The sequence below is a fragment of the Chrysochloris asiatica genome, unplaced genomic scaffold, assembly GCF_000296735.1.
Source record: "Chrysochloris asiatica unplaced genomic scaffold, ChrAsi1.0 scaffold00336, whole genome shotgun sequence".
In the NCBI taxonomy this organism is placed as follows: domain Eukaryota; kingdom Metazoa; phylum Chordata; class Mammalia; order Afrosoricida; family Chrysochloridae; genus Chrysochloris; species Chrysochloris asiatica.
This window is the reverse complement of record NW_006408854.1, coordinates 600,043-620,065: the sequence shown is the minus strand read 5'-3', so window position 1 is coordinate 620,065 and position 20,023 is coordinate 600,043. Positions and strand designations below refer to the sequence as shown.

Sequence of the window (20,023 nt, the reverse complement as noted above, 5' to 3'; positions counted from 1 at the left end):
CAATTTCCACACAACTTGATCAATGATAAATTAGTTATATTTATTTAAAATTGTGTCAATATTATCATTGTGTTCTGGCTGTTCTATCACAATATAATTTTTTATAGCTTTTATTATGAGTTGAGTGATAGTTTACATGGGAGAATATCAGTTTTGCACTCATCCTATTGTGTTTTGTTTCACTGCAATGATTACAATCCCCTCCACGCATCATCATTCAAGAGTATTTGCTTCCATTCCTTCTTTCTCTTTCTCTCTCTATTTTGATGTAAGCAAAACCACTCAGGAATATATAATCATTTAAACAAGCTAGGGGCACATTCTGCAAGTCTGCTTCCTAGCTGCCAGCACACAGCCTTTTTCTTTCCAAGATTCTAGAGTACTCAGCTGCTGTATCTCTCCATGTCCTCATCTCTGCCTCCAGCTCTGATGTCGCTTCTTCTCTGGTTAGGGTCCCATATTCCATTAGTGCTCTTCTCCCTTGATGGTCCTAGCGTTCTCTGTTCCTGGAATATAAGATTAACTACTCCCCTCTTGTTACAAAACTTCTACCTTTACAGTTGTGACAGTTGCAATTAGTCATGATAACAATTACTCACGATTGAATCATAAGAATCTTATCCTCATCTTCTTTCATCTACCTACCACTCTTGCAATTAAAATCATTTTTTTCCCCTGGAGTACACCCCTCATGGATTGCATAGCATAACTGAACTTTCTGCAATCTTCAATATGTTCTCACACTCAATTTTTTCTTGATCAGGGATAGAATTTTCCATCCGAACTAATTTTACCTTACAATTTTGCAAGTATTATCTCTTGGTGTCTAACATACATTTTGAGAAGTACAAGATAACATTTGTTGTCTTAAATGCTCTGAAATGCCTTGTTGATGTGGCTACATGTGGCTCTTTACCATATATTTTGCTCTCCACTATGTGAGCCCTAATAATCTGAAGACTTCTGTTACTCTTCAGGCCTTTGAAACTTTTTGTTTCTTTGATAATTTCCTTCCTTTTCTCTGGAATTCCTATTAATCATATGATGGACTATCTCAGTTACCTAATGCTGTCATAACAAGAACAACAGTAAATACCACAAATGGGTGGTGAATGTATATTCTCACAATTCTGGAGGCTGAAAGTTCAAATCAGGGTCTGAGCTGTATCAATTCCTTCTGTGGGCCTGTATTCTAATTTCTGATATCTGCGTGTCAGCAATCCTTGGTTCCTTTGTTTATAGAGGTGTCCTCCCAGGGTGTCAGTCTTCCTCTGTGTGCATGTGTCTACTCTAAGACCCATTTAGAAGAGTTTAGATTGAGACCTTTCCTACACTATATGACCTCATTAACACAGCAAGAGAAAACCTGTTTCCAAACAGGGTCATATTTACAAGTACATGGATTAGAACTTCAACATAACTTTTTGGAGACTCAATTCAAACCATAACATAGTCGTACTAAATAAGTACTCCATGCTTTAAGGAGAGAAAAAAAGAGCCATCCGTTTGTCTAAAGGGCTTATTTTGGGGGAGGATTTATCATTTCAACCATCTCACCATTAAAATTTTAGTATCTGCAAACACATACGTAAAGTCTTTACTCTATGAATGTGTATTTTTTTCAGAGTATATGGCTGTCTTATGTAATATTTTCCTGAATACCTCTAAGGGAGATTGTTATTGTGAATCTTATTAAAAAACAAAACAAACAAACAAAAAAAACATGTTTTTTTTTTTTTTTTCGTTCTTCATTGAGTCACACTAGGATAATTGTTTTCTTTCACTTTATATTTCATCCTGTTTTTTTCTTCATTTCAGTTATGATTTTGATTCCTTATTTATTTATTTTTAAGGAGCTCTGGTAGCTTCATGGATTATCAACTGGGCTGTTAACCACAAGGTTAGCAGTTCGAATCTACTAGCTGCTCCTCAAGAGAAAGATTAGGCTTTCTGCCCCATAAAGAGTTACAGCCTCAGAAACACTATATAGGGTCACTATGAGTCTGAACCAATCAACTCCATGGCACATAACCACCACCACCACTAATCATTTTTAAGAATGAGATTCTGGATCGAAGTAAAAAGAAAAAACGGCAACAACAAAAAACACTTAGGAGGGGAATCTGGGGGACATGAAGTGCAATGGTTTCCTGAAGTTTAGTTTAAAAACTGACCTCATGTACTTAGCCCCCTTCTCCTACTGTATCAGAGAGCTCTAAGCCTGAGGTCTCTCTGGGACTCTATAATGCAGATCAACTCTCTGAAGCTTTAGTCATATCTTGCATATTCTGGGATAGCATTTAACAATCTGTTTCTTTTCATTGGTCATAGGCCTTTCTTAAAATTTTTATTTAATCTTTATTTCTTGAAATATTTAGTCTGCTAAAGGCCCCTCTCTAGGTCACTTCTGTATTACAAACTAATTTTAAACATATAATTTAAGTTGGAAATTATATAATATGTACATGAAAGCTTTTTACATTTGTTTTTGCTCTATTGGCTGTACTTTATATTATGCATTATTTGTATTATCCTGTTGTCATGGACGTGATTCCAACTCATAGTAACTCTATAGGACAGGGTAAGAATTCCAAGACTATAATAAATCTTAACAGAAGCAGAGTATCACATCTTCCTTTGTGGAGTGGGTTTGAACCAATGACCTTTCAGTTAGCAGCTGAACTAATAAGTACTGTGTTCCTCCCTTGTTATGATGATGTTTCTAAATTTATCTCCTCTCTTCCCTAACCCCACCTTCTCTTTTGGGTCTTTCATTCACATTTTTGAGTTTTACAGCTTAGTTCAGGATTTTTCAGAGCAAGATTCTATGAAATGCATAGAATATTATGCACCAGACATTGTATGTGTTGTTAGCTGCCATTGACTTTGCCCTCAACTCCTAGGGACCTCATGCACAACAGAATCTGGTCATTGTGACCCATAGCGTTTTCATTGGTTGAGATTTTAGAAGTAGATCATCAGGTCTTTCTTCCTATTCTTAGTTGGCAGAAACCTATTCAGAATCATAACAACACACATGCCCCCCACAAATAGACTGCACTTCAAGTGCATTGGCCAGGAATCTAACCTAGCCTCTCTGTGAAAGACAAGAGGTCTATTACTGAGTTACCATAGTCCTCAAACAGTGTCAAGGTGCTAGTGTTATTAGGTGCCATTGATTTAATTCTGACTCATAATGACACCATGTATAACAGAACAAAACACTGCCTGGTTCTGTGCCATCCTCATAATTGTTATATTTAAACCCATTGTTGCAACCAGGGTGTCCATCTTATTGAGAGTCTTCCTTTTCTTCCCTGACCATGTACTTTACCAAGTATGATATCCTCTTCAGGAACTGGTTCCTCTTGATAACATGTCCAAAGTACATGAGACAAACTCTCATCATCCTCACTTTTAAAGAGCATTCTGGCTGTTATTTTCTCCAAGACAGATTTGTTTTCTCTTTTGGCAGTCCATGGTACTTTTAATATTCTTTGTCATCACCATAATTCAAATGCATCATTTTTTCCCTGATCTTCCTTATTTATTGTCCAGCATTCAGATGCATTGTTGTTGTTGTTAAGTGCCATCGAGTCGGGTCCGACCCATAGCGACCCTGTACAGGGTTTCCGAGGGTGTAAATCTTTACGGGAGTAGAAAGCCTCATCTTTCTCCCGCGGAGCGGCTGGTAGTTTCGAACCGCTGACCCTAAGGTTCGCAGCCCGATTCGTAACCACTACCCTACGCATAGGTGATGGAAAACACCAAGGCTGAGGTCAAGTTTACCTAGGTCCCCAAAGTCACACAGTTGCTCTTGAACAGTCAAAGAGGTCTTTTGCAGATTTGTCGAATGCGGTCTAAGTTATTTGATTTCTTGACTGTTGCTTCCATGTGCGTTGACTCCAAGTAAAATGAAACCCTTGACAATTCTATTCTTTTTTGTTGTTTACCATGATTTCTGGTAGCGTAGTGGTTACGAATCAGGCTGCTAACCTCAAGGACGGCAGTTTGAAACTACCAGCTGTTCCGCGGGGGAAAGATGAGGTATTCTGCTCCCGTAAAGATTTACAATCTCGGAAACCCTGTGCAGGGTCACTATGAGTCGGAACCGACTCCACGGTACTTAACAACAACAACTATGATTTGGTTATTAGTCCAGTTGTAAGATGGCCATACTTCGTCTCTCATACTTTGGACAGTCGCTAGAGAGGGATATCATGCTTGGTAAGGTGGAGGGTCAGAGAAAAAGAGGAAGACCCCCAACAAGATGGATGGATTGGCCAGGTGGCAGCATGCATGGACTCAAGTGTGGCAGCGGTGGTGAGGTTGGCTCAGGATCCGACATTGTTTCCTTCTGCTGTGCATGGGGTCGCTATGCGTCGGTTCCAACTCGATGGCACCTAACAAAAACAACAACGCTACCAGAGCTCCTTGGAATCATTATATAGGTTAGGGAATTTAGTAGGTTTCAAACAAAGTCCCAAACAACTTGGGCTATTAAAAATTTTATGATACAATAAGGCCAGATTATGCAGACATCGTCACCCAGCTGCTTTCTGCATCTAGCTGAGGGCTAGCTTGCTGCGTGACTCCTTCCCAGCTGCCTAGTTTCCAGATACCTACTAACCAAGAGAGCAGCCCTCTCGCCCCAAAGTAGGGTCGGCAACTAGGCACTCGAAAAACCACCACGATGCATAGATCCCGGCCCCGCAAAGGATTTCGGGATAAATCATCTGGCCAATCTAAAAGGGTCTAGGAGCAGCCATAGTCCCGAGCAAAGACGTTTCTTTGATTGACGTTAATTCTGACCAATGAGAACACAGATTCAGTGCGGTCCCCGCCTTAATAGGCAGAACGTTAGTAATTTTCAACCAATCCTGCTCTGAAGTATTGTCTTGTGGGTTGTCTTTGACGCCACTGAGGCCGTTGGTGGCTGTTGGACGGCTTTTGCCAGTCGTGGTGCTTTGTGTAGTGGGTTAAAGTCGTTCTTGAGAGGGACGTCTCTGTCCGAAGAGAAAATGAGTTTAGCTCTGAGGTCGGTAATGAGGAGGATGCAATGCTCTCCGTAGTCCGGAGTGGAACCCAGGGGTGGGTGTGTGGCGTGTGCAAAGGCAGTTTGGGGCCGAGGCAAGGATGGGCGGCAGCTTGGGACGAGGCGAGGGGGTGGGACGGAACCTCGGCCAACTGTCCTGGCTTCGGAACTGGTAGGGTGGAAGTCGTTGGTGCCCCGCAGGTGATGAACTCCGTGTTTGAGCTAAAGTGATAATTTCTGGACTGCCAAAGAGGCGGTTGCCAGTGAGAAGAAGGAAATATCGCGAGGTTTCCACTCGGGGGCTCCTACGGGAATTCTGGCCTATTTTCAACGCTTCTTCATTCAATGCCTTGCTCCCAATCTAGGTTCTCATCTTGTCAGTTAAAGTTGCTAATGTAATCACTGATTTACAAATTTTACAAGTAACACAAAACCCTTTGCTCTTCTCCCAGGGATTTGCCTTGCTGGAAAACCTTTTTAGTGACTTTAATGACTTTAATTAGCGATCTCTGTCTTGGAATTCTTTAGTTTCTTGTTTCCGCTTTCAGTTCCAGTCTTAACCTTCTCCGTCTGCCATCGCCCTCCTCTACCATCTATAGACATTTTATCGGAAAAATATCCCTGTAGATGTTAAATGCTGTTGAGTCGTTTCAGATCCATAGCGATCCTGTACAGAATTTCCAAGGAGCTTCTGTTCTTTGCTAATGGGCAGTTGTGATTTTGAGGTTGGTGGGTTGCAGACGTGCCCTTGGTTTTTTGGGACACTACTGCCTGACTCAGGGATTGCCCAAGCTTGTGTGAAGTCAGGTCTATTGGGAAAGAAAAATTTTCCTAAGCTTTATCCTGGTTTCTTTCTAGTCATTCTCCCCCCCCCCCCTTTTTTTTTTGAGACCAAAAAGACCTTCCAGTAAAAAGGAACATGTTCTAATAAACGCAACTAGATTTTACTATTAAAAAAAATATTCTGTAGGATATTTCTGCCTTTCAAAACTTGTTTTTATACTTGTGTTGCAGACCCATTTGAAAATTTGGACCACATTTAAATTGGCGTCTCTTAAGAAAGGCATTTCTGGCTTTTGTAATAAAATTTCCTTTAAGGTTTTCCAGAGTTTGTTATGAGAAACGCAGTGTATGATTTACATGCTAAGTGAAACTAGAAGACTATTGCCACTTCGTATTGTTATTGTTAAGTACTTTGGAGTCACTTGTTGACTTGGTGATCCTGTATAGAATGCCCAAGGAGCAGCTGGTGGGTTTGAACCTCTGGTCTTGTGGTTAGCAGTCCAGTGCTTATCCTACAGCTCTACACTAGCACTCCATTACAGGATTACCACATATTATGTACTTATTTTGGGGTGGTCAGTGGTGGTGGTGGTTGAATGTTTCTGATTCAACATTTTTTAGCTGATTAGTTAATAACAGTGACTGAAATCACAAAGTACCAAACTTTTGTTAGAAGCCATTGAGTCAGTTCCCAGTCACAGCAATAACCCATGTCCAATTGGACTAAAAACTTCCTGATCCTTTACTATCCTCACAGTTATGTTTGAGCTAAAACGTTAGGAAAAATTTGAACCTAAAAGCATTTTGAGCCAACAGTGTCAAAATGCTTTATTAGTGAATTGGTAAATTACATGCTTTAAAATAAATTTTGGTAATAATTTTTAGAACTTATAAGCACTATCACAAGTAAATCAAACACACAGTGATAATGAATTTTCATCAATTATGAATTTTGCTTTCACTTGGAATTTTTAAAAAACACACTACTGTAGCACAGGAGATCCTGGTAACTTCAAATGATAAGCACTGGACTGTAAGCCACAAGGTCTGTGGTTTGAGCTTGCAGGCCACTCAGAGGGAGAAAGATGAGACTAATGAATATTTATAAGCTTTGGAAACCTTATACAGGGTCACTATGAGTGGGAACCAACTTGATGGCACTTAATAGCAACAACATTATAGCAAGATATGAATAAGTTTGCATGCTTTATTGTAGTAATGTTTCTTCAACAGTAATGTTAGTGGGAAATGATACAATGCTGTTGTTAAGTGCTGTGGAGTCAGATCCCACCCATGTTGTTGTGTGCCGTGGAGTCGTTTCTGACTCATAATGACCCTGTACAGGGTTTCTGAGGCTGTAAATCTTTACGGGAGCAGAAAGCCTCATCTTTCTCCCGTGGAACAACTGGTAGTTTCGAACTGCTGACTGTGAGGTTTGCAGCCCGATACGTAACCACTATGCTACCAGAGCTCCTTTATAGGATTTCTAAACTGACTTTGTGGTTGAGTGCTTATCCTCCAGTGTCACACCAGGGCTCCAAGTTCCATCAAGTTGGTTTTGACTAATAGTGACCCATTATAGGATTTCCAGTGAAAGGCTGGTAAATTTGCATTTCTGACCAGTGCTTATCCTATAGCACCACGTCAGTAGTCAGTACTTCAATAAAACGTTAGGACAGGAACTAGATCTCATTTCTTTTAAAAACCTATAACATGCTTCAGTTTGGGGAAGGGGTAAATTTATAGAAGCGTAGACTATGGAATGAACCAGGGTATTGACTCATGTACTTCCTTTTTAGAAAATCATTCAGGGTAATTTTTTTTGGTACATTTCTGCAGTCTAATTTTAATCAGAAAAATAATGAGAATGGGATTAGAGTGGACTAAAGACACTTTTCCTTCCATTTCATAGAAATGAGCTTGTAGTAGACAAAACAAAAAGGAAAAAAAGAAGAGAACTCTCTGAGGAACAGAAGCAAGAAATTAAAGATGCTTTTGAACTATTTGATACTGACAAAGATGATGCAATAGATTATCACGAGTTGAAGGTAATAGTATACTGGATATGTTTCTCTTTTATAAAGATTTCCATTATTGGTAGTTGTTTAAAAATACATTTCTAAATATTTTTACTAAATGATTTTGAAAATATGAAGCCATTTTAGGCATTCACAGTAAAGTGCTATAACAAATTTGCATACTGCCCATTACATATCTTTTAGAAAATCATTTTCAGATCGTAAAGTGAGTTTTAATAGTATTTTAAGTAGTAGTTGAAGCATATAGATGTTCCTATGGAAAGTATTATTCATTCATGTAATTAACATTTCAGATTATGGGATTTAAGCAGTCCATAAAATACTCATGCCTTTCTCCCCCTCCTCCACTCCAGAGTGTTATTTTTAAAATTTTAGCATGTTAATAGCAAGGTTCCAGCCTATTCCCTCTGATGCAAACAACAAAAGTGATATCTGATATTGATGTGTAATATTAATGAGGGAAATGTCAATTTTAAGGCCTAGAATTATTTATAAGAGGAAATTGAATTTTGTTAAAATTGTGGTATATATATGATATTTCAATAATCTTTACATATACAGTTCAGTAACATTTTCATCATATTGCTTAACCATCATTTTTGTTCCCAAATCATAGAGAATGGGAATTTTTGAGGCAATTCAGTCAGTCTTTATAGATGTTATGCTATGTTATGTACCGTGGAGTCGGTTCTGAGGCTGTAAATCTTTACGGGAGCAGAAAGCCTCAGCTTTCTCCCGTGGAACAGCTGGTAGTTTCGAACTGCTGACCTTGAGGTTAGCAACCCGATTCGTAACCACTATGCTACCAGAGCTCCTTCCTTTATAGATAGGTGAATATAAATGTTTATTTGGTAGTTTTAATTTTGAAAGGGATTTTTTTTAACATAAGAATTAAGTAAGGGAAAGAACTAAGCAGTGACCAGATAGGATGTATAAAAGCAATAAAAGTTTGACTTTCTCAATCTTGAGATCCTTTTTAACTCTCTTCCCACAGTTTCTTTTAGTTACTTTATCCTTGCTATCAGGAGAAAGGTGAGGCTTTCTGCTCCTGTAAAGATCTATAGCCTTGGAAAAGCTAGACAGGGTCGCCATAGTTGGAACTGAGTCCACAGCATACAAGCACCACCACCACTGCCCTTGCTGTTACTACCTGGAGCTTACTAAATAGTTTCTCCACTTCTAGTTTATCGCGTATATTACCGTTAGTTCTGTCTTTCTGAAATTCTTTATCCATATTCACATTCAGTGCACACTGCATAAAGCTCATGCTCCTTTGCTTTCTCTTGAATAGTCCCTACAGTTTTACTATGATCTATTTTTCTTAGTTTCTAACTGCTTTGTCTTCTGCCTGAATTCTTCCCATTCAGGTCAAGTAAGTTGCTGTTTATTGCTGTGGTGTCTTTGCTTTGGTGTCTGCTTTAATACCAGTCATCCTTTTCTAAATGTTGTTTTACCCCTCTTCTTGCCATCTGGGAACAACGAAATCTTTCTAAACAAACATGTCTCTCCTTTCTGCTAGTAACAAAATAACTGTTTCCTCTAAATTCAGGATAGTGGACTACTAACTTGATAGCTAGCTATGAGGATCTGAGAGTAATTCTCATTTAATGTGTTTATTTTCTGTTGTGTAATTTAAAAATATTTACACGGTCTTTTTCTTATTTTGGTGGATAATTCCTTGAGAACAATAGCTAAAATTATTTGTATACTAGACTAAGCCAGGGAATTGAATAGTTGATTGGTTTGTTATAATAAACAAATGACAGAACATTTCCATTAGAATTTTGTTAGTGAAAAACAATTGCAGTCACTGTATTTTGCTTTTTTGTGACACAAACCATGCAAAGAGTTGTATTTTTTATAAGTGTGATGGCTCTTAAGATGTAACAACTTATCTAAGGTTTAGAAATAATTTCTTTTGTAAAGAGTGCTTTTTAATTTGTTTTTCCTTTTTAATCCAAAAGGTGGCAATGAGAGCCTTGGGGTTTGATGTGAAAAAAGCTGATGTACTGAAGATTCTCAAAGATTATGACAGAGAAGCCACAGGGAAAATCACCTTTGAGGATTTTAATGAAGTTGGTGTGTATCTTAATATTGTTTATAATCAACAGTTAGGAAGTTATCTGGTTAATATCAGTATTTTGTATTTTTTAATTCTCTAGGTTAAGGAATTTTGTTCTAGAACATTGCTTTATATGTGGTGCTGGTTCAGATATTTGTATATGGTTATTCTTTTTCCTGATTTTTTAAGAAAAAATAAGACTTAGAGCTTTGCTATGTTATTTATACTTTTGTCCTCAAGCTTCTAACCAAGGAATTATTTTGTAGTTTGTTATGGAAAGATGTCTTTGCAAATAATATGTCTTTATATTATAAAACAAACAGTTGGGTGATTAAAAAAAAAAAAATCCTTTAGTAAAATCGAAAATTTTGTATTGTATTGTTTTAAAAATATTCCACCAAACCTTTATGTTATATCATTTTTTTTTGTTTGCAAAGTGAGCCAAGAAGAAACTGCTAGCAGTTGGTATCTCTGACAATAAATGAGGCTTGTGCGTTCAGGCTGACAGTTTATGAGGGGTACCATCTCTGGATGTCCTTGATCTCTGTATACGGAAATTTGTTTATAGACGTGGAATGAGGGGAGAGAATTGTAGAATTCTGTCTGACTAGAAGCAGGAGATAATATTTTATAATAACCAATTAAAAAGTGATATAACATTGGTTTAGAAAACTAGATAGCTTTAATATGTTGGAATATTTATATATTTAAATTTAATGAATTATTTCTTAGAAGAGGATTCTGAAAGGCAAGGACTTTCTCTTTTAAATTTATTTCTTAGAGTACTATACACAGAATGTATACATATTTACATGTATTTTACTGAGTTTTCTACACCAATGTCATATCACTTTATATAAGCCACTGTATAAGCATATCATATGGTTGTTATTATTAGATATATTTGAGAAAATCAGGGACAAATTGAATTATACAAACATTTCCCTTGTTTGAAATATTCAGTAAGTGGCAGTAAGTAAGGGAGAGAGCTAAAATAAAAAGATGATAGTTAATAGGAAAAATATTAGATTCATATCATTAGTAATTTTTTTTTAATTCACACATAAAGGGGGTGAGTAGTCAGTAATGTAAGGAATAAACCTAAAAGAAGAAAGAAACCATAGCACAGAAAATTCCCAATTTATGAACTAAGAGATACTGTTTAAAGAGGCAAATTGACATTTTTGGGGAGTAGGATAAGCACTGCTGCTAACTACATGGTCAGTGGTTCAAACCCACCAACCGCTCCTTGTGAACTTTATACACACTCGCTATGAGTCGAGTCCTACTTGGTAGCACTTAACAAAAACAATTCTTTTTGCCTTCTAATTTTAGGATTATTTACTTAAGAGAGAACCACTTTAATTCTTCCATTGTGGAAGCTCTCCGAGGATTTATAAATATACTATTCCAAGTTTCAACTTAGATTGTTTTCTTATAGAAATAAGGTGTTAGAATTTAGTGGAAATGGTACTATTAGTCTAGGGCTGCAATTCAGGTGTAATTAGCATGTTGTTCTTATTGTTTAGTGCCATAGAGTCATTTCTGACTCATAGCGACCCAGTATAGGGTTTACAAGGAGCAACTGGTGAGTTTGAACTACTAACCTTGTGATTCAAGCTGACCTTGCGGTCTTGTGCTTATTCAAAATCGCTACACTTGGACTCCACTATTCGCATGGCTTACTTTGGAGCTAAATTGCTTGGATTTATCACTTATTAGCTGTGTAACCTGGTTATTTACTTTTCTATGCCTCATTTTCCTCCACTATGAAATGGAAATAGTTATACTAGCCCATATGGTTCTTGTGAGGATTAAATAAATTAATAATATTTAAAGTGCTTAGAAAAGGACCTACCTTGGACATAGTAAGTGCTGTTTACTCTTAGTATCACTTTAAAAATTAGTCTTGTTTCATTTTTTTAAGAAAGCCTGGAAAGCATTTGTATCACTGGGCATAAAATATATTCTTCTTTGAATATTTCTATTTTTATGATTTTTAAAAATAGTTTCAGGCTGTTTTAAGTACTATCTCATAATTACTATTTTTAGCAGACATATAATTTTAAGAGAATATAATTTTTAAATTATGGTTTTTGAGATTGTTGAGACCAAAGTTCTATGCCACCTCTACCTTTTCCTGTAACCCATCTTTGCTGTTAGTAATACAGCAGAAATTCTGGGTTCTTTTAGAGTAAACGGCCATAGCTAAATTTCACTCCTATTCAAAGATCAATCTTTTGACAGGCTCCCCACATACTTTTGCTGTTTTAAGCCTACTTGTTGAGAATAACAATTTTAAATAAAATTATATTACAGATTGGAAATAAAACAGTCAAAAGTATCTGTTTTCCCCATTTGCTAATTATTTTGAATAATAACAGACCGCAGTTGAATATATGTTTCATACTTGGGCACGAGTGATTCCAGATAAAAATTTTGGCCTTTAGTTTTATGTACTAATTATTACTCTTTTACTAACCTAAAGGTTGGCATGTTGGTTGGTTCTATAGGATAAGCACTGAACTACAAGGTTGGCAGTTCAAACTCACCAGCTGTTCTTTGGAAACCCTACACAGTGTCATTATGAGTTGGTCCAAATGTTTTGAATAACCTCTTAGTAACTTGTAAGTTAATTCTTCCATCCTCCCTCATTCCGCAAAGTACCTAGCAACAAAAAGTCCAGTAAATGCTTCTTAAATAAGCAAAACTTCAGCAAATATCTGGTAAATAAGCAAAATCAAAATACAAAAGTCTATTCTAAGTAGGCAATCAAATATTTTTGTTTTTGTGGAGGTGTGTCCTCCAGTCAATTCCTATTTGTATAGGTTAGGATAGGAATAGGTCATGAAAGCATGAACGTTAATACCGGTGGGTGTAGCATTGTAGGATAAGCATTGGATAAGTTAACTATAAGGTTAGTGGTTCAAACTCACCAACAGCTCCTTGGAAACCCTATACAACTTGCTTTGAGTAGGAACGGACTTCACACTTAACAACAACAACAACAACGTTTTAACAGTCCAGATTTAAAGGAGCTCTGGTAGCGTAGTGGTTACGAATTGGGCTGTGAACATCAAGGTCAGCAGTTCGAAATTACCAGCTGTTCCACGGAAGAAAGATGAGGCTTTCTGCTCCCGTAAAGATTTACAGCCTTGGAAACCCTGTACAGGGTCGCTATGAGTCAGAATCGACTCCACGGCACATAACAACAACAACAATAGATCCCAAGAAATTTTAAGGCAAAGAATATTGATCAAAAGTTACACAGACATAGTCTGAAATAACTAGCACAATTGAAGCTCCAGTGGGATAAAAATTTTTACATCTCGGAGCCCCATCTGTTCTCCAGATCATCCTGTTGCTTCTTTAAGTACATTAATACTTTCAGCAAGCTGCTTTTTTGGTTCACCTGTCGTGTAAATTATTTAATTGGTGAAGAAAATTTCTTAACACTTTTTTTCCTTGTCCTGTTTTTTGTTGGGACTAAATTCAAAATAAGTTGAGTATGAGCCACAGAGTCAAGTGTGGTATTTTATTTTGGTTTTATGGCTGTATTTATGCCAACTCCCTTTTGACTGAATATTTATGAGTCTTCATGATTTGCATACTTATAGTAATATACTTCAATTAGCTACTTGGAAGACTTTTTGGATAAATTAATGAATAAAAGAAAGCTATTGAATACATGTATAGATAATACAGACGGAGTCCTAGTGTGGCGCTGTGGGTTAATGTGTTGGACTGCAAGGTTGGTTTGAACCACGGGTTGATGGTTCAAGCTCACCAGAGGCTCCTCAGAAACCTTATTACAGGGTCACTATGAGTTGGAACTTACTTGATGATACTTAACTAATAGATGGGATAACGTAAGCTTGAGTAGATGCTATTTCAACCAAATAATATCTAATAATACTTTAATATCTTAGTATATTAAACTATTGCTATTGAGGTCTGAAATTATTAGTGTTTATTTTAGCTAGCTACCTGAGAGTTATCCTGCAGAACAAAATGAATATAACTTTAGTGCGACTTCCTTCCTGGAGCTTTTTTTGACTTCCGTACTACAGTCAGATGCAATCCCTTTTAACTGGTTTTGATAGATTCTTCTCACCATTAGCATGAAAGTATCAATGGGATTTTCATTTACTGCCTGAGATAATGCCTGTAGCAAGGATGTCATTGTACTTTGTCAGTTTTATTTTGTTAGATTAGCTTTGAGGAGTATAAATTTAGCCAGCAATTAGTTTTTATCGTTACTTCTAATTTTGTGGGTGTATCATGTCTACAACTAGGTTACAAACACCTAGACATATGCTGGATGTCAGTGGAGCATGGTTCAATTCTTAATAAAGTAAACTTTATGGTGTGTGTGTGTGTATATCTATGTGAATGTGTATAACTATATATATATATATATATATATATAGTTATACACATTCACTTTTACTCAGTGAATAGATATATACACACACACACACACATACATATGAAGTGACTTCAGAAAGTTCATAGAAAAATGGAATTAAAAGATAGTGGACTGTTTCCACAAACTTTTTGAAGCCCCTTCATACCACAGAGAGATACTTAGACGCACATGTAAAACTTTTTTGACTTTGTAATAGGAGTAGTTTTCCGTATTCTTATTGTTGTTGTTGTTAAGTGCCATCACATCAGTTCCAGCTCATAGTGACTCTTGTGGTTGAGTCCTTACCCTACAATGTCACACCAGGACTCCTTTTATATATAAAAAAGGATTAATGTAAAGGCCAAAGTTTTTAAATTTGTTTTGAGTCTTTTTGGTTTCAGGATTGTCTGTGGGTTTTTAGGCTCCAATTTGTCATTTTGTTATCAGATTGAATGTTGAAGATTCACAACTTTAAATGTCATTGAATGTTTAGTTGATTTCACAGATGAATATCTTTGTGATTGTGTAGGTTTTTCTTTTTCTGTTCTTTTTCTCTTTTGCTATAGTGACAGACTGGATATTGGAAAGAGATCCACATGAGGAAATACTGAAGGCATTTAAACTTTTTGATGATGATGATTCAGGTAAAATAAGCCTGAGGAATTTGCGACGTGTTGCTCGAGAATTGGGTGAAAACATGAGTGATGAAGAACTTCGTGCTATGATAGAAGAATTTGATAAAGATGGTGATGGAGAAAGTAAGTTTTACATAAAAATCTATTCTCAAAGTATGTCTGATGCTGCACATATTACACATATAGTAAGATTTTCTAAAAACAAATGATTTTTTCAAGATCCTTTGCAAACTATCCCTTTTACTCAGTGTTGTTGTTTATCCTGTAATGGGCTTTTTGCATTAAGGTTTGCATGAATTCAATTTAGAATGATGGAGATCTTTAAAACCAGCTGTACAGATTGTAATAGGAGGTTTCACACTTGAAAAAGATGTTTACTTAACTCTGAAGGTAAAACAGCACCAAAATTTTACTCACTCCGAGTAAAACTTCAGTCTTTAATGTCTTATTTTCCCTCAATTTAAATGTATTTCTAGACTGTTACTAAATTTTGTTGATTCTACCTGTCAAATGTCTTGAATTTGTTTCATTTAATTGTTCACTGCTTCTCTCTGATTTCTTGTTAGAAATGTTGTAATACCCTCATTTATTCTTTTCTTGGGTGCCTACCATCATATACTATATATTGACCAGTGCTACAATAGCACAAAAAGGTTGCTGTGGTTCTTGCACTCATGGGATTTACAGTCCAGTAATAATTGTCTTATTTGTGCATGAAGTCCTGGTGTGGCACTATAGGATAAGCACAGAACCACAAGGTCGGTTTGAATCACAAGGTCGACGTTTCAAACTCACCAGCCACTCCTCAGAAACCCTAAACAGGTTCCCTGTGAGTCAGACCCGACCCGACAGCACTTAACAACAGCAATAATTTGTGCCTATAAGTCACTAATCTCTTCATTTTACTAATAGCGTTTTTTCCTCTAAAATACAGGGATGATGAGGTTAATTCCCTCTTCAAACACTTCACTGTCTACCTAGTAAAGCTCAGAGCCTGTGGTGTCTCCTATCTTGAGTATATATGTATTTTTTCTCACTGCATTCTTTCACTTTTCGACTTTAACTCTTAGCCTCTATATGTATACATGTTGGCAAAGCAATCTTTAAACATTTTTAATGCTGTTAAATGCCATTATTATTAATGATTTTTGTGGGCTAAAATGTTAGTCATTCTTCTAGGTGCATTTTTCCACAGAAGTCTTTGCCGCAGGTCTCTGTTGGTATGATTATGACACGTCCATTGAGGGCCCAGAGTATTTAGAAGAACAAACTTGATGCCTTTATGCTCTGCCTTCTGTTACATATGTGTCTATCTTCATTTGTATTGTAAGCCTCTTAAAAGCTATACGGAATCGTATAGTAGGAAAGGACAGTATAGCAATATAGAAAGGCTTGAGGCTCTGGAACTGTATATACCTGCCTGGCTTTGAATTGACTCTATTATTTCTTTAATTGCTGTGTTATTTTGAGTAAGTTTTTAACTCTTTAAGTCTCCATTTCCCCCTTTGTAAATATTGGGGTAGTGACTGTGGAGTTAAAATATCGAACAAGATATAATTAAAGCTATGGCAATGAATTAAAAAGAATGCTCCTCACCATTTGTGCTTCCACACCCCCACCCCCAACTAGTTATATAAAATACAACATTGTAAATCTTTGTGGAAAAATTAAGGCAACATTTAAAAAGCCAAAATCTTTTAAATAATGTTGATGATGACAGTTAATAATAATTTAGCAATTACTGTATGTTAGATGCTGTGCTTAGCATGCTCCAGTGTGGATTATGTTAGTTAATTTTCATTATACCCTTGGTGAAGTGTATATTAGTGGTTGTGATGGTGTGCCATGGAGTCCTTTCTAACTGAAAGCCACCCTAATAGGGTTTCTGAGGCTGTAAATCTTTATGGAAATAGAAAGCCTCATCTTTTTCCCCACAGAATGGTTGGTAGTTTTGAACTACTGGTCTTGAGTTTGCAGCCCAACTTGTAACCACTACGCTACCAGAGCTCCTTTTGTTGAAATGTATACGTTGTATTTATATATGCATGGAATAGATAGATGCATTTATAGATGAAGAAACTAAAACTATGAGAGATTAATAAATTGAGGTTAATTAATCTCTCATAGTTTGAAGGGGCTTCAGAAAGTTTCTGGAAAAAAATAAAATGAAAAGATAATGAAATTTTTCCATGAACTTTGAGAAGTCCCTCATATATGGCAGAGCTAGAACTCAAATTTAGGTTGTTAGGTGCCATCTAGGGGGTTCCGACACATAGTGACCTTATATAGGGTTCCTGAGGAGCAGCTGGTGTGTTTGAACTGTCAACCTTGTGGGTGAAGTCCGGTGCTGATCCTACAGCGCCACACTGTGTTTGTGTGTGTGTGTATACACACATATATATAATGTCTGTTTTCAACCATACCATTGTGGTGCCGTAGGATAAGAATTCAACCTCATGGTTTGTTTGCACCTCAAGGTTGGTGGTTCAAACTCACCAGCCACTCCTTGGAAATGCTGTACAGGGTCGCTGTGAGTCAGAATGGACTTGATAGCCTGTAACAATAACAACATTGTACTGCCTCTTAGGTTATAAAGTAAAATATTAATTAGGTTTCTATCTCTATGGATTTAAAAAAATGTAAATGCTATTATAAGAAGCAATGTGTTAGCAAAAGATTCAACTGGCACTTCAGATGCTGAAATTTGTTTCCTCCCCTCTGAAACCAGATGGTGTCTAAGGTACTTAATCTACTTAGTTCTCTAAATTTCTTTATTTTTATGAAATGGTTGATTTATGTAAATTTTGTTATAGAAGGCAATGTAGAAGAAAATGAAGTGTCATTTATTTGATTCAATAAGTATTTTATTCCTAGGAACTAAACAATATAGGGACTGATGGTAGAGAAGAAATCCTGGTGCGGCGCTGTGGGTTAATGTGCTGAACTGCAAAATCAGTTTGAACCGCAGGGTCAGCAGTTCAAGCTTACCAGCTGCTCTTCAGAAATCCTATACAGGGTCGCCGTGGGTTGGAACTGACTCAACGGCACTTAACAACAGCAACCACCACAATGATAAAGTTATAAAACTGAAAGTACAAAGTTACTGCTGTTTGTTGCTGTCTATTTGGTTCGGACTTAGTGATTCTCTGTAATGGTTTTGAGGCTGTGAATCTGTTGGAGCAGAAAGTCTTAGCTTTTTCTCACAGAGTGGCTCGTGGGCTGCAACTGCCGACCTTGTGGGTCACACTAGAACCAATGCCCTGTGAGCACAAAGGCATTACAGTGACTTCTTTTGATTGTCTGAGGGCTTTCTGATAGTAAAAGAGCTACCTTAATTTACTCAGCTGCTTTTCTTCCTTCTATTTTCATTTTCTGAGCCTAAGAATTCTGTTTGTAGATATTAAATTATTAAATAGTTAAAAAAATTTTTTTTGGCACTGTAGGATAAGCACTGGACTGTGAACCACAAGATCAGCAGTTCAAATCCACTAGCTGCTCTTTGGAAACCCTATACAGTGCCATTATGAGTTGGAACTGACTCATTGGCACTAAACAACAACAACATTAGAGTTTAAAGCATAAATTTATATATGTGTGGCTCTTTAGGATAAGCACTGAACTGCTAATCATAAGGTTGGAGGTTCAAACCTTGCAGCTGCTCCTTGGTGACCCTGTACAGGAGCGCTATGACTTGGTACTGATTATAGAGTAAATAAAATACAGCAACACAAACACAGATACAGCACTAATGTTTCAGTTGTTTTAGAACTTCCATAAGAAGCATCATTTGAAATTCGTGTATTAAACTTTTACAAATTGAAGGAAAACAGGTTTAGATCTCTTAACAAGCATAGTACTTTTCAGATTTCACTTATTTTATTTAATGACTTTCTTTTAAGATGATTTATGGTCAGTTTATAAGGCTGCTTTGCTCTTTTTCTTAAGCCCATACTCTTGTTTCCTGTTTTGGTGTGATGCTTTAGTCTAGATCAGGGGTTCTTACAATAGTGTCTAGGTGGTTTAAATTGTTTAAAATTTTTGCCTTTTTGAATTTATTTTTTTTCTGTAAAGGACCCCTAATTTTCATAAAATATTAAAATATGTCTACTTAACTACAAAGAATCAGTACTCTGATTTGTAAGATCCTTGGAAGTAGTTTTAGAGTATTAGAAGTTATGTATTCTGTTCTCACTGTATCTTTCATAGTGCCTTGTTGTTAAGTGCTGTTGAGTCGGTTGCTACTCATAGCAACCCTGTCTAGGATTTCTGAGGAGCAAACTGGTTACGTTTGAGCTGCTGACCTTGTGGTTAGCACTTCAGTGCTTATCTTAAAGCACCATACCAGGACTCTTCATAGTGGCTGGTAGATGTTTAATATCAACTGTGTAGATTCATGGCTCTTTATCAGCTTCTGGACAGCTTATTATTTTTATCTCCTTCAACCTGATTTTTCCAGGCACTGCACTTTACTGTATTTTTTTCTTTAACTGTGTCCCTATTGGTATTCTTCCAATAAAACTCTTTTCAACTCCTGCCAAATCAAATCCTTTATTTTTTATTTTGAGCCCAAGTAAAGATTTTACTTAAACTTTACTGATCAATAATGATTTCCCCCATTATGAACTTTTTTTTTTCAATTCTCATATGTGGGCTTTATTTGATTAATAGTGTCTGGGTTATACAGTAGATTATCTATTTCATATATAAAACATGACTAACATAATTACTGAAACCTTTTCAATGTGGCTTCTAAAACTGATATTTTTAAAAATTCCTTATGTGTGTTTATCTTTTCACTATTTATAAATTGGAGTCCTGATGTAGCGCTGTGGGTTAATGCTCTTGAACTGCAAAGTTGGTTTGAACGGCAAAGTCGGTGGTTCAAGCTTACCAGCCACTCCTTGGAAAGCCTGTACAGGGTTACTATAGTTTGGAACCAACTCAGTGGCACTTAACAATAACAACATTTATAAATTGGTTTACTTTTTCTAGCTTTTCATTATGAATATCTTAAGCAGAAGAATTGTTAGACTATTATAATGAACACCATTGTACTTTGTA

The 20,023-nt window shown here is 36.6% G+C and overlaps 1 protein-coding gene across 1 annotated transcript in view; it reads left to right on the top strand.

Moving 5' to 3' along the window:
- Positions 1 to 4,933: 4,933 nt before the first annotated feature.
- Positions 4,934 to 20,023, top strand: part of CETN3 (centrin, EF-hand protein, 3) — a 19,822-nt gene continuing 4,732 nt past the window's right edge. The window contains exons 1-4 of the mRNA XM_006875697.1: positions 4,934 to 5,038; positions 7,731 to 7,866; positions 9,822 to 9,936; positions 14,894 to 15,085. Of these exons, the coding sequence (XP_006875759.1) occupies positions 5,022 to 5,038; positions 7,731 to 7,866; positions 9,822 to 9,936; positions 14,894 to 15,085 (460 nt within the window). The 5' untranslated portion in view covers positions 4,934 to 5,021. The remainder of the gene's footprint in view (positions 5,039 to 7,730; positions 7,867 to 9,821; positions 9,937 to 14,893; positions 15,086 to 20,023) is intronic.